Source organism: Pistacia vera, unplaced genomic scaffold (assembly GCF_008641045.1).
Source record: "Pistacia vera cultivar Batoury unplaced genomic scaffold, PisVer_v2 Contig43, whole genome shotgun sequence".
Classification (NCBI taxonomy): Eukaryota; Viridiplantae; Streptophyta; class Magnoliopsida; order Sapindales; family Anacardiaceae; genus Pistacia; species Pistacia vera.
The window spans coordinates 967,558-980,225 of NW_022196257.1; the positions used below are offsets into that span (position 1 = coordinate 967,558).

General features: G+C 33.2%; 1 protein-coding gene across 1 annotated transcript; it reads right to left on the reverse strand.

Annotated features, from left to right (window-relative positions):
- Positions 1-5,013: 5,013 nt before the first annotated feature.
- On the reverse strand, positions 5,014-6,153 carry LOC116143375 (nuclear speckle RNA-binding protein B-like). The gene has a single exon (XM_031428825.1). The coding sequence runs from the start codon at positions 6,083-6,085 to the stop codon at positions 5,342-5,344; it is 744 nt and encodes a 247-aa protein (XP_031284685.1). The 5' UTR covers positions 6,086-6,153; the 3' UTR covers positions 5,014-5,341.
- Positions 6,154-12,668: the final 6,515 nt, after the last annotated feature.

Sequence of the window (12,668 nt, forward strand, 5' to 3'; positions counted from 1 at the left end):
GTTTGGTAAAATGGACTTATAAGTACATTATTATAAAATGACTAAAAAAGTATTACATTAAATAAGAGTATACTATGAAATTTTAAAATTAAAAAGGATAAGTGTGTAATATATTAGTTAAACTAGCTTATAATCAGAGTGTTATAAGCCAAAAAAAAAAAAAAGTACCTCTGCCAACTTTTTTTTTTTTTTTTTCCCCTTATAAGACAAAAAAGTTATAAACAAACACATCAGTTTATTTTAGAGCTATAAATTAGTTGACCAGCTTATAAGTTTAGACAAACACTCCCATAATAACATTCGTGTGAGCCAAGCCAGTCAGTTGAGTTTTTATGAATGAATTCAAGCACAAGTCAATCTCAGACTCATCTAAATATAATTACAATCTTTATGAAAATGAAAGCCAAGCACATCACAAAATAGCATTCGTATGAGCAAAGCCAAGTTCAGTTATGTGATTCTATCCCATGATTTTTGGGCCTTTCGAGAGGCTCTAAATAGAAAACAAAACAACTTTTATTTTTTAACACTAGTTTTCCGAGATGTTTTCCTCTTTCTCTAGTTCTGGTATGACACGAGTAAACAACATATTCTCACCTCACCCGAGGTTTAGCGAAATCCTAAGTTGATATTCTTGGTTTACTTATTCCAATATCCAGCACTTAAAATAACATATATAGTTAGTGACTGTTAGGTTCTGATGAGTGTTATTCAAACTGTCTTCACTTCATTCCAAACCATCACCATAGCCAACCAAGCATCACATTCCAAATCCATAGCAGCCAGCCAAGCACCCCATTCCAAACCACCACCACAGCCCATTCTAACCCACCTATCCCAAAACCACCACACAATCGTCCAAACTAGGGGTGAAAATCGAGCTAAGTGGCTCAAGCTTGGCTCGATTTGGCTCAAACTCGGTTCACATTAGTCAAGTCGAGTTTAAGTCGAGTAGTCATTCAAGTCGAGTTCGATACAGTAGAAGGCTTTTTTATAAGTCGAATGGTGGGCTTGATGAAGATTTTAGTGATTTGGGTTGTGGTGGGGGGGGGGGGGGGGGGGGGTGGGGGGTGGATTGGAGAGGGGAAGAAGAAGGGAGGGGAGGCGGAAGATATGGAAAGGGAAGAAGAAAAAAATGACCATTTTAGCCCTAACTGTTAAAATAAAAGAAATGGTGTTACTTTAATGGTAGGTATTTGGATAAAAGAAAACTTGGGATTTCGCTAAAACTCAGGTGGAAATATGTTGTTACTCTATAACAAAAAAAAAAAAAAAAAAAAGATCATTTAGCCCTTAAATGTTAAAATAAAAGAAATGGTGTTATTTTAATGGTGGGTATCTGGAATAAATGAAAACTTGGGATTTCGCTAAACCTCGGATGAGAGTATATTATACTCTATAACAATAAATCAAAACTAAAAAATAGCTACTTAGGAGGAAAATAAATTAGATAAAGTGCATTCAAAAATTTATGTTTGACCCTTTAAAATAGGGATGGGTTAGTTTCAACGATAACTCGTAAATGATATAGAAAATGAAAAAGGTTTTCTCCAAGATTGATTTGTGTATGGGTTAATCTCAGAAAGTTTATGTTTAAAATAGAGATGGGTTACTCTCAATGAATGCGGTTGCTTTCAATCAATAAACTCATAGAGTTGTGCAAGCATGATTTGATTTGTGAATGAGTTAATCTTGGAGAGTTTGGGAAAGGATGAACTTGTTACAAAAACTTTCTGATTTAAAAAAATTATTTATCATTATTACTCATGCATTTAGTTTTAATAATAATAATAATCAAATTTAACAAATAAATTCAAATAAGTTATTGATAGATAATCAAATTTTACTTGGTATGTGTAACATTATTGTATTTAAAAATTAAAGAATTATTTTTCAATTGGTAAATTATATTATATAGTTTACCTACCATCATAATTCATTTAAACATTAAACAAATTTGATGAAATTGAACAGTTATTGCACTTAATAGCCACTCTTTCAAATAATTGGCACGTTTTCCTATTAATTATCATAATTTCAGTTATTAAATTGAAAATAAATTTTAATCCAATTTTATGTGGAATTGTTAGACAATCATTATTATTAAAAAGAAAAAAAACCATATAATTAATCAATTAAACTAATTATTTAAGTAATAAACAGACTTAACCAATATTAATGCCTGATTTTGACACCAACAATTATACACGTGCAAAGCGCTAAGAAATTACATATGAAGATGATTGTGAGATGTGTTTATGGTGCTTGTTAGTTAGTGCGTAAACTAACAAGTTGACAAAAGATATTTTTAGATTAGACACTATGAGTTAGTCCTACGTTCACCGTGATTGTATTATGGTTTCTTCTGTGATCGCTAATGAAGATTACAAAGAGAGCGATCTCTCAAGGTTACAGGTGTTTGAAGTGTTCTAAGAGAATGATAAATCAGTCTCTTTCTAATAGCATGTCTTTGCTAATTTTGCTTTAGAATAAGTGTGTAAAATCGATAACCGTTCCTGTTTTGAGGAGTAGAGCTGCCTATTTATACTCTTTTTAGCTCAAAGTAATGAGTGTTTCTATAAATTGTCTTGATTTGGTGAAGATATTCCTTCATTTTGATTTGCTGAGGGCTTTAATTAATATCTTTAAATTAAATGAAATTTCGGCAGACGATCGCACAAAATATCTCTTTAAGTCGGTTTAAGGATTAGGCAGCTATTATACTTTGTCTTATTGTGCTTGATGAATCATGATTGGTGGAGATGTATGCTGAAAGCTGATTGGTAGAGAAGTCTATTGGGTCTTGATTGGTGGAAATAATGTCCGCATATAATTCAGGCTTAACAGCCATAAGAATCATCATCAACTAATTGATAAGTTATTTTTTCTTTATTAAGCATCATGAGGCTTTGGAAAACTAGTTGTAAAGCATTATGAATACAAGTTTGCAGCTCATGAAAAGTCAGATGATACAATGCGATGCTAAGGATGACTCCGGAAATTCCATTAATCAATTATAAAACAAATCACTATCTTAGTGTAATGTTTCAAATCCTTATGAACAAATGTGAACATCAAAATTACACGTTAGACTTTTCCCATATGAATAAGATTCACCCTTCAATTTCATTTTGTTCATATTTTAATTTGGTTATAATAATAACCGCAATCTAGATGATTATAACGCCAGGCATATAGCTTAAAATGTTTCTTTGTATTAGGTTTGATTCAAGGTGCATATAGTTTTAACCAAGTCTTGCCAAGAGCTAACCACAATTAAGTAATTAAGCTTCACCTTCCTATTGACTGGATATTATTATTATAATAATGTGAATTTGATTTATATGGTGTGGTTTTTCCTTGCTGAACATGCTCTTTTGTAACTACTCCCTTTTAGCTTTTACAATAACATAATTAATTAATAACAAGATAAAGAAAGATTAATCAAGTCATAATTGGAGTTATTAAAATATAAAATTTATTGACTTTGTGAACCCTAAAGAGTTGTGTCTTACCAGATTCCAGACATAAATTAAGCAAGTCATCTTTGGCTTTTGCTGAAGCTTCCATTGAAAAAACGATATCGTAGCAGTCCACTTGGGAGTGTTCTTGTGTTGAGTTTCTATTCAACAGGATTCATAGATTTTATCTGCTGTGACCATTTCTTGATATTCAATTCATGGGATTCATAAATTCTTGCATGATAGCTAGATTTACTTCGTCAGTTTGTATGAAACCAATTGAAATAGGATCATTCTAGAATCTAGGATTATAATTAAACTTCTTCAAACTTAGTAATTAATGATATTACTAAGACTCTTTGATGTGAAGAAGACATCAATTCAAATTCAATGTACTAGAACTTTCAAAACTTAAGGTAAATTCATATTAGGTATAAATTAGTAATAATAAATAGGAATTAATTTAAACTTTTCATGATAGTTCTTGACTTTATTCAATTTCTATCAAGAAAAACTTAAATAATAGCTTTCGTTCCTTCAGTAAAATGAGGCGATGACCGTCCAATAGAATAAAGATATACTGTTAGTTTTCTAAACCATCTGTCATAGCAGTGGTTACTGATGAATAAGAATTGATGGTTATTAATGAGTCATAGAAAAACTTGTTGAAATAAAAAAAAATACATATAATATGACAACACATGTGTTAAATGAGAAGTTTAAAGTATTCTATATAAATATTTCTCAAATCTATAAAATGGAATGAATATTTATTTATATATAAATCTAGACTCTAATTAATTAAAGTAAGAAGAGGTTTAAGTTGTGAATTAATCCATGTTCTTAAACTTTTTTTCTTTCTGTTTTGTTTGGTGTGCTCAGCTTATTAGTGCTGTTTATATCTGATAGTCGGTTAATTAATTCTTTATACTTATTATTATTATGAGGAATTACTTTGGCTAGTAGCCTATATAGATCATCCCAAAATTTCCAATTTTATAAACTATAGTTATAGCTAACTTCGAAGCCTGGATCATTGACCTCAGAATAACTTGATTATTTGTAACTCCAAATTGAAATATGTGCCTAGTAAACAAAAGCTGCGAATAAGCTTGAATTATCATATCTATTTGACGAGCTAAGCTTATGCTATAAAACTAATTTTTTCAAACGTTAATTTATCAAATCCTTCGTGAGCTCTATAAATTAACCCCCACAACTTGCTAAGTTATAATATATTAAAAGCATGCAATACAAGATTCATATTATATACAATATATATCTCAAATGGATGAACATAATACAATGTTAGTTACATAATTAAAATGAATATCTAGGTAGATCATAATCTGGTCCCAATTTATACATTAATTAAAACAACAACCTGAAAGGTGCATTGAAAGTTTCACTTGGCAAAATAGGCAAAATTATAATAATATTTGGTGGAGAAAGAGAAAACAATAAAGAAAGGGCAAAATAATATAAAGTTATTAATTAATTTATAAATAAAATTAAACGCTAAGAGCTACGTGACAAAAAATGGTATCAAAAAACAAGGGGGTGACTGGTGAGTTACGGTAACATTACATAAAATTATATTTGAGCGGCCAAACTCCATCTGACCCACCAAAATTAAAATATGAAAAGACAAACCCATTAACATTTCTCCAACTTGCACTTTCTTCAAATCTAATCCACCAAAACATATCCTCCAAAATTCCACTTTCGTCCCTTTCTATCTCCTTCATCTTCCATTTCATCATCGATTTCGAAGATACAACAACAAACCAAAACCAGTCCTCTTTAATCTTTAATCTTTACCCTAAAAAAAAAAAAAGCAAAAGAAAATGTTTTTTTTTTTTTTTTAAAATCCTATCTACCTAAAAGTCAAAGAAATTGTTGAAGAGGTCTATCGATGGAGTTGGAGACGTTATGTGAGGTGAAAGAAAGCTTGAAGGACTTGGCATGAAACTACCCTCCATGAAATTCTTGTTGCCGTGAAGCACTGGACTCAAATCATGGAAGAAATTGCTGAAAGAGTTTGGATCAGACGGCGGAGAAAAGAAGCTCGGTGATATCATGGGGAGTGAAGTGGGTCCTGGAGATAAAATCCCTGGAAAAAAACTTGATCTTTCGATATTATGATCCATCTCAATCCCTTCTACAAAACCGCCAATGTTATTAGCTTCATGATCGTGGCCAATAACTTGTTGCTTCTTCATCTTATCGGGGGTCTTTGCGGCTATTTCTATGCTCGCGTATCTTGCAGCAGGAGAAATTGCACCGCTTGTGTCGTTAAACGGATCGTATGTCGATGAAGAAGACGACATATTGGCGGCAACGGCGGAAGAAGAAGTAGAAGAAGAAGAGCCGGTGAGCCGTTGAACTAGGGTCATAAAGTCACTAGGGTTTGTGTGAATCACCTTGGGTGATACAGTGTAGATTATCACCGGAGGCCGCGGCGGTGCTTGGTGGTGTGGGTGGTGTTGTTGTTGGTTTTGTTGCGGCGGTACTGGTGGCTTCCTGATCTTGTAGGAGTCTTTACGAACTTTTAAAGGCGCTGGTCGAGGACCCTGAAGCTCTCGCCGGGGAGATTTGCTGGCGGGAAAATCCGATGAATCCATGAAGATAAAATCAAACCAAAGAGAAGAACAAGAAGAAGAGAAAAAAGAAGAAGAAGATGATACTGATATGATGATGAAAATAAAGGCATTATTATTGTATTTTTAAAGCTAAGAATATTGAAATATTAAAAGAGGGAGGAAGTCAATGAAAATTAAAGAGATTAAATAAATAATTAAGGAGAGGATTAATTAGTAAAAATTGGGGTTAATTTTTTAAGACAAAAATTGGGGCCGGTTTCGTGCTGTTATTAATGTTTGAACATGTCTTAGTTGCTTTGCTTAGGTATAGAATTGATGAGATTAAATAGAAGAGGTCTTGTCTTGTCGTGTGGCAACCACGTCACCATGAGAGATGATTACGTAGCTCCTCCAAGTCAGCATTTTTTAATAAAAGAAATATGTTAGTCCAATTAATGTCTCCACCTTTTTGTGTAGCTTTTCATCCCATGTTATTCATGATTTTCTAAAAGAAAAATGGATGAAACTACTTTTGTTTATTTTTATATTCTCTACACTTTTAATTCTTTGTTTGTTATATGAAAATAGAACAATTTTGATTTGTTTAATTAGTATTTTAAGATCGAAGATCGCCATGGGCAGGGAGAGATCGTCACCTTCCTACTCTAAAATCAATTCCAGGATAGATTAGATTTTCATCCCTGTCTCATCATCCACATGTTGCTTTAAATCATTACCCAAGGAGTAGGATTAATATAGAAAGTTGTCATATTTGTATTTAGTATTGTATTATTTTTTTATTATATATCATAAAGGTAGACAGACCTGTTAAAGGGCGAGTGGAGGCTGATGACCACACTAAAAATATATATTTAATTTTCCTATTAAATTACCCTAGAATTTTAATAAATTACTTTATTTTTCTTGGTAGCAATTTTTTTTTTTTTTTTTTTGGGTAACCGTAGTGTGTCAGTTAGTTTGGGTATACTTCAACTAATTTTTATGGTCTATTGAATATTCTATAAACCCAAAGAACCAGATAAGTCACAATATTATCAGGGTAAGTAGCTCCAAAGTTTAAATCCGAGAACTTAAGGAAATGAGCAAACCTCTTATACCTCCAGGCCAATCCCTTGGATTCTCTTGTAGTATTATTTTTTGGGTTTATCCAAATGTATTATCTCTAAAGGTTTTAGAGAATTGAAAATAAATCATGTCTAATTTCAAAAAAGGATAGTGGTAGACGTACAAAGAAATTTATAAATATTTTTTTATACAAAGTGAGGTGATAGAAGATGAATAAAAAAATGAATATGATGAGTTTGATTTTTTGTATTTATTTTTTTATTTATCTCCTACCACGTTACTTTGTATAAGAAATCTTTATAATTTTTTTTATACTTCTTGTTGAAAAAATAGGTAGATAATATTATACGGGAAAGATTCAGAGGAGATAAATCTTAGGAAAGATTCAAATGAATATGATGAGTTGAAACTTGAAAGTGGGCTCAACTGGGCCAGATATGTGGGCAAGAACTAGAAGAAGTGCATAAATGGAGTCAGGCAAAGTTGTGAAATAGTCAAAAGATTTGAAATTTAATCTATTTTGTGCAGCGAGTGTGACACCATAGCCGTCAGGCTATTTTTTTATACTGACACTAGTAATTTTCAAGTCTTGAGTCAGTCAAGCTATAACTACTGCTACTAGTTCAAAGAACCTGCACTTCATCCTGAAACCCAATTAATGACATTAACCAATTAAAATAGTTCTGATTTCTGGGCTAATTCTAACCCAAATTACACCACAAAAGTCAAAATTGGTTACTAGATTTGGGCTCAGTTTGATGATTCAATTATGACTTAATTAATGTTTGTTTATATAACTGTCTTGTTCAATTCATGTTCATTTCAGGACTTCCGGTATTGAGAATATTTGAAAAAAAAAGAAAAATTGATGTATTATATAGAATTATTTTAGTATATTGGACGTCAAAAATCTTTTTCAGAATGTGTCTTAAGGATACATATTAATATAATTAATTAGTTGTTTAAGTGAATTCTATGAAAGTATAGGCAACTTTGCTTGACCAATTCAAGATGGTCTCCCTATGTTCAATTGAAATCCTTCAATTTTCATGGCGTCTTTGTCATTGGAAAAATCATAACCTAATTTGACTTCAATTGAATTTTACCCATTGAATAGTCAAAGCATATTAAATCTCTGTATTTTATGGAGACGCTAAGACGAGGCAGGTGGTATAGTTTTGGTTGTCAATGGGTCCATCTGAGTTAATTGTCTTGGCTAGGGTCCGATGTGATACCTTTAGTTTTTTAAATCGAAATCGATCTCTGTGGAATTTTTGTTTGGTTCTAGTCTTCTGGACAAAGTTAGCCTCAAATTATTGCAGGCGTTCGTTTACCATCATTGGTTTCGACTTTCGAGTTCAGAAATTTAAATAAACACAATGATTGATAAAGTCTTCTTAGTTTATTACAAACTGACTTAAAAAGAGAAACAAATAAGTCTAAAGCTAGCATATATTGTGTCCAGACTCAAACCTTTTTAAAAGAAGGGTTTGATTAATTTGTTCTAAACAAAGATTGTGTCAATCTTAATTGATCTAATCTGTTAACTTGTTTTTGACCGATCTTGTCGATAATATAAAGGAGACATTTGGTTGGAGGTAATGGAAGATTACTGAGGTTATGTCATCTTATATTACTTGATTACTATGTTTGACTGTCAAGTAATATAAGATTTCGGTAATTTTGTATTACCAACAGAGGGCGTTTGCTTGGAGGTAATATGAGATTAATGGGGTTATGTTATCTTATATTACTTGATTATCATGTTTGATTGTCAAGTAATATAAGATTATGGTAATCTTGTATTATCAATAGTTATTGCTGTTGGTAATATTGAAGGTAATCTGATTATCTCAATTTTCTTAGGTATTGTAAGATTACCAAGGTAATCTTATTTTTGTTACAGTTCTATTCCTTATTAATAAAAATGTTGGACAATAATGCCCCTGTTTTAAAATTAATTTACATTAATATATCATTTCAATTTTACCCTTATTTAATTAAGTTTTTGGACAATAATGCCCTTATATTTAAAACAAATTATAGACCACCGCCGCCACCCAGCCACCATCGCCAAAAATGGGCCAACCACCACGGACCATCGTTGGGAAGTCGTCGGAGTCCTAAAAATGACCGAGAGTCGTTGGGAGGCTTCGATATGGCCGTTTCTGGCCATTTTGCACCAGATCGATGGATTTGGCCTTTAACAGCCAGATCCTTGGCCATTATCGGCCAGATCTGGATGAGATTTAGCGGCCGTTAATGGCCAAATCTAGGGATGTTCAAAAGAACTGGTTGGAATCGGAACCGGCGGGTACCCAGGGTTTGGTTCCGGTTCCTACCCGGAACCGACCGTCAACAGGTAGGTTCCGGTTCCAAATTTTTGGAACCATTACTGTGCAATTTCGGTTTCGGTTCCTGTAGTTAGGAACTAGAACCGGAACTAGGAACCAAGACTAATATAAAATAAAATTAAAGATAAGGGGGTTAATAAAAACTTTTGTAGAAAAAAGTAATGTGAATAAATTTATATTTATATTTCATAATATTTAAAGTAATTGACTTTTGAGAATCTACCTTTACAAAGTAATGGAGTTTGTAATTTTGAATACATTTATATTTATATTTCATAACATTTAAAGTAAGTTAATTTGACTTTTGAGAATCTACCTTTACAAAGTAATGGAGTTTGTAATTTTGAATTTATAATTTGTAATTTTATTTTTGTTAATAAGTGCCAGATGGGGGGTATTTGTAAGTTTTGAGGGTTTTTTTGCCATTTTAAAAGCTTTTGGGGGGTAATTGTAATTTTACAGGGTACCCAGAACCAGAACTGGAACTGTTGTTATAGGTTTTGGTTCTGGGTACCTAGGAACCGAAACTGAGTTCCAAATTTCCAGGAACCGTCAGTTCCGATTCCTTCAAAATATGCAAGGTACCCGGAACCGAACACCCCTAGCCAACTCCATCGATTTGGCGCAAAATAGGCAGAATAGATCTGGCCATTTTCGACTAGATCTAGCCTGATATGATAGTTTCGGCCATCAATATTGCCAGAAACGGCCATATCAGAGTCTCGCAGTCACGGTGAGCTACTCACGATGACTTTCAGTGACTTCCGGTAGTGGTTTTCAGTGGCGGCAGGGGTGGGGGTAATTTTGTCATAAATTAAAGTTTTATATAAGCATGGATATTTTAGCTAAATCTGAAATATTGGGGGTTAAAAAAATTATTGAAAAATTAATAATAAAAATAATATTATATTAATATTTTAAAAAAAGGCAATTTAGTAATTTAAATAACATACCCACCAATTTATTACCCCATAACCAAACATATTAATATAACATACCCACCAATTAACCAAACACATTTTTTCTAAAGATTCTCAGTAATCTTTAAGATAATAAAAGATTCCAGTAATCTAACATTCTCAGTAATCCAAAATTCCTCGAACTAAACGCATCCATAGTTGTTACTGTTGATAATATTAGAGATAATCTGATTACCTCCGTTTTCTTAGGTATTGTAAGATTCTCTTGATAATCTTATTTTTATTATAATTCTATCCCTTATTAATGCAAATTTTGGATAATAATGCCCTGTTTTAAAATAAATTTACATTAATATATCATTTCAATTTTACCCTTGTTTAATTAAGTTTTTAGACAATAATGCCCTTATATTTAAAACAAATTACAGACCACCACTATCGTCGACAGTGGGCTAACCACCACGGACCATCGCCGGAGTCCCTAAAAATGATGGAGATTTGCTGGGAGCTCCGATATGGTCGTTTTTGGCCATATTGATGGCCAAAAAGGCCATATCAGGCTAGATCTGGTTGAAAATAGCTAGATCTATTATAGCAATTTCTGATCAGATCGATGGATTTGGCCGTTAACGGCCATGGACGGTGAGATCTGGCCGATAATTACCAAGGATCTAGCCAAAAATGGCCATAATAGATCTAGCCATTTCCAGCCAGATCTGGCCTGAGATGGCCGTTTTTGGCCATCAGTATAGCCAAAAACGGCCATATCGGAGCCTCGTGGTCACGGTGAGCTACTCACGGTAACTTTCAGAGACTTTTAGCGGTGGTTTGCGGTGCCGGCAGGCAGCGACAAGTGGTGTTATGGGTGATTTTGTCATAAATTAAAGTTTTATAAAAGTGGGGGTGTTTAAGCTAAATCTGAAATATTGGGGGTTAAAAAATTATTCAAAAATTAATAATAAAAATAATATTTTATTAATATTTTAATAGAGGGCAATTTAGTAATTAAAATAACATACCCACCAATTTGTTCCCTCTAACCAAACATATTAATATAACATACCCACCAACTAACCAAACACATTTTCCTAAAGATTCTCAGTAATCTTTAAGGTAATATAAGATTTCAGTAATCCAACATTCCCAATAAGCCAATATTTCCTGAACCAAATGCACCCAAGAGATTTGGTTTGGGTCAAACCTTGACACTGTTCTACGCCATATCATGGTGTTGGGATTAGCCATTACAAGCCATAGCCAATTGGGCTTGCTCAATGCCCCTACGTCGTGCATGCGTTCGTACACAACAATGGCCGGTGCTAACGTGAACATGACATTGGTTCGTGTTCCAACTTCTTGATCCTAGGATATCAAGGGTGGCGAGATGACATGTCGATGCATGGGTTTTGCATTGATGCATGCGCTAATGTCAGGGCACATTGGCCCCTATGCAACTATGTCAACGAGTTGCTGAAGTAATCTTTAGCATTGGGATTTGGGAAAGGGCGGCCTTGACAGAAAATTACTTCTTAACCCCGAGTCTCTGTTGGAGCATGATTCTATCTTTTCTAGGGCTGTTTTTGAGCCGAGCTTTTGGCTTAACAAGCTCGGCTCATAAAAAAAGAAGAATTCGAGTTTGAGCCAGACCGAGTCAAGTCTCTGATTTTATAGCTCGACTCGGCTCATGAAAGGAGGAGGAGATTTCGAGCTTGGCTTATAAGCCGGCTTAACGAGCTGAGTTAGAGCCGGCTCGCGAGCTAATTAAAAAAATACAATTTAAAAAAAAAAACTCAGAACAATTATTCTCTCTCTAAGTTATTACTTCTATTCTCTCTCTCGTTTATTACCGTTTTCTCTTCTTTTCTGCCTCTCTAATTTATTACTCTTTTCTTCTCTCTCTCTCTCTCATTTGTTACTACTTTCTCTTCTTTTCTCTTTCTAATTTAATACTCCTTTGCTTTCTCATTTTGCTCTAAGGTTTCGTACTTTCTTCTGCTTCCTGATCTCTTTTGGTAACGAAACTCATGTTCCAAATTAAAAAGAAAATTCAACTTATTATCTTTTAACTTTCCCCTAACCCCTTTCTTTTGTTTTTAACCCACCTTCCTCTTCTCTTTGTGTTATTTATTACTCCTTCGCTTTCTCTTCTTTTCTCTCTCTCTAATGGCTATTGTTTCTCAAATAGTTTGATTTGGTTTGGTTTTACGACAAAGGATTTTAGTTGCGTTTCTAGAAATTTTAACATTGGGGGGTTCTTTGTCATTT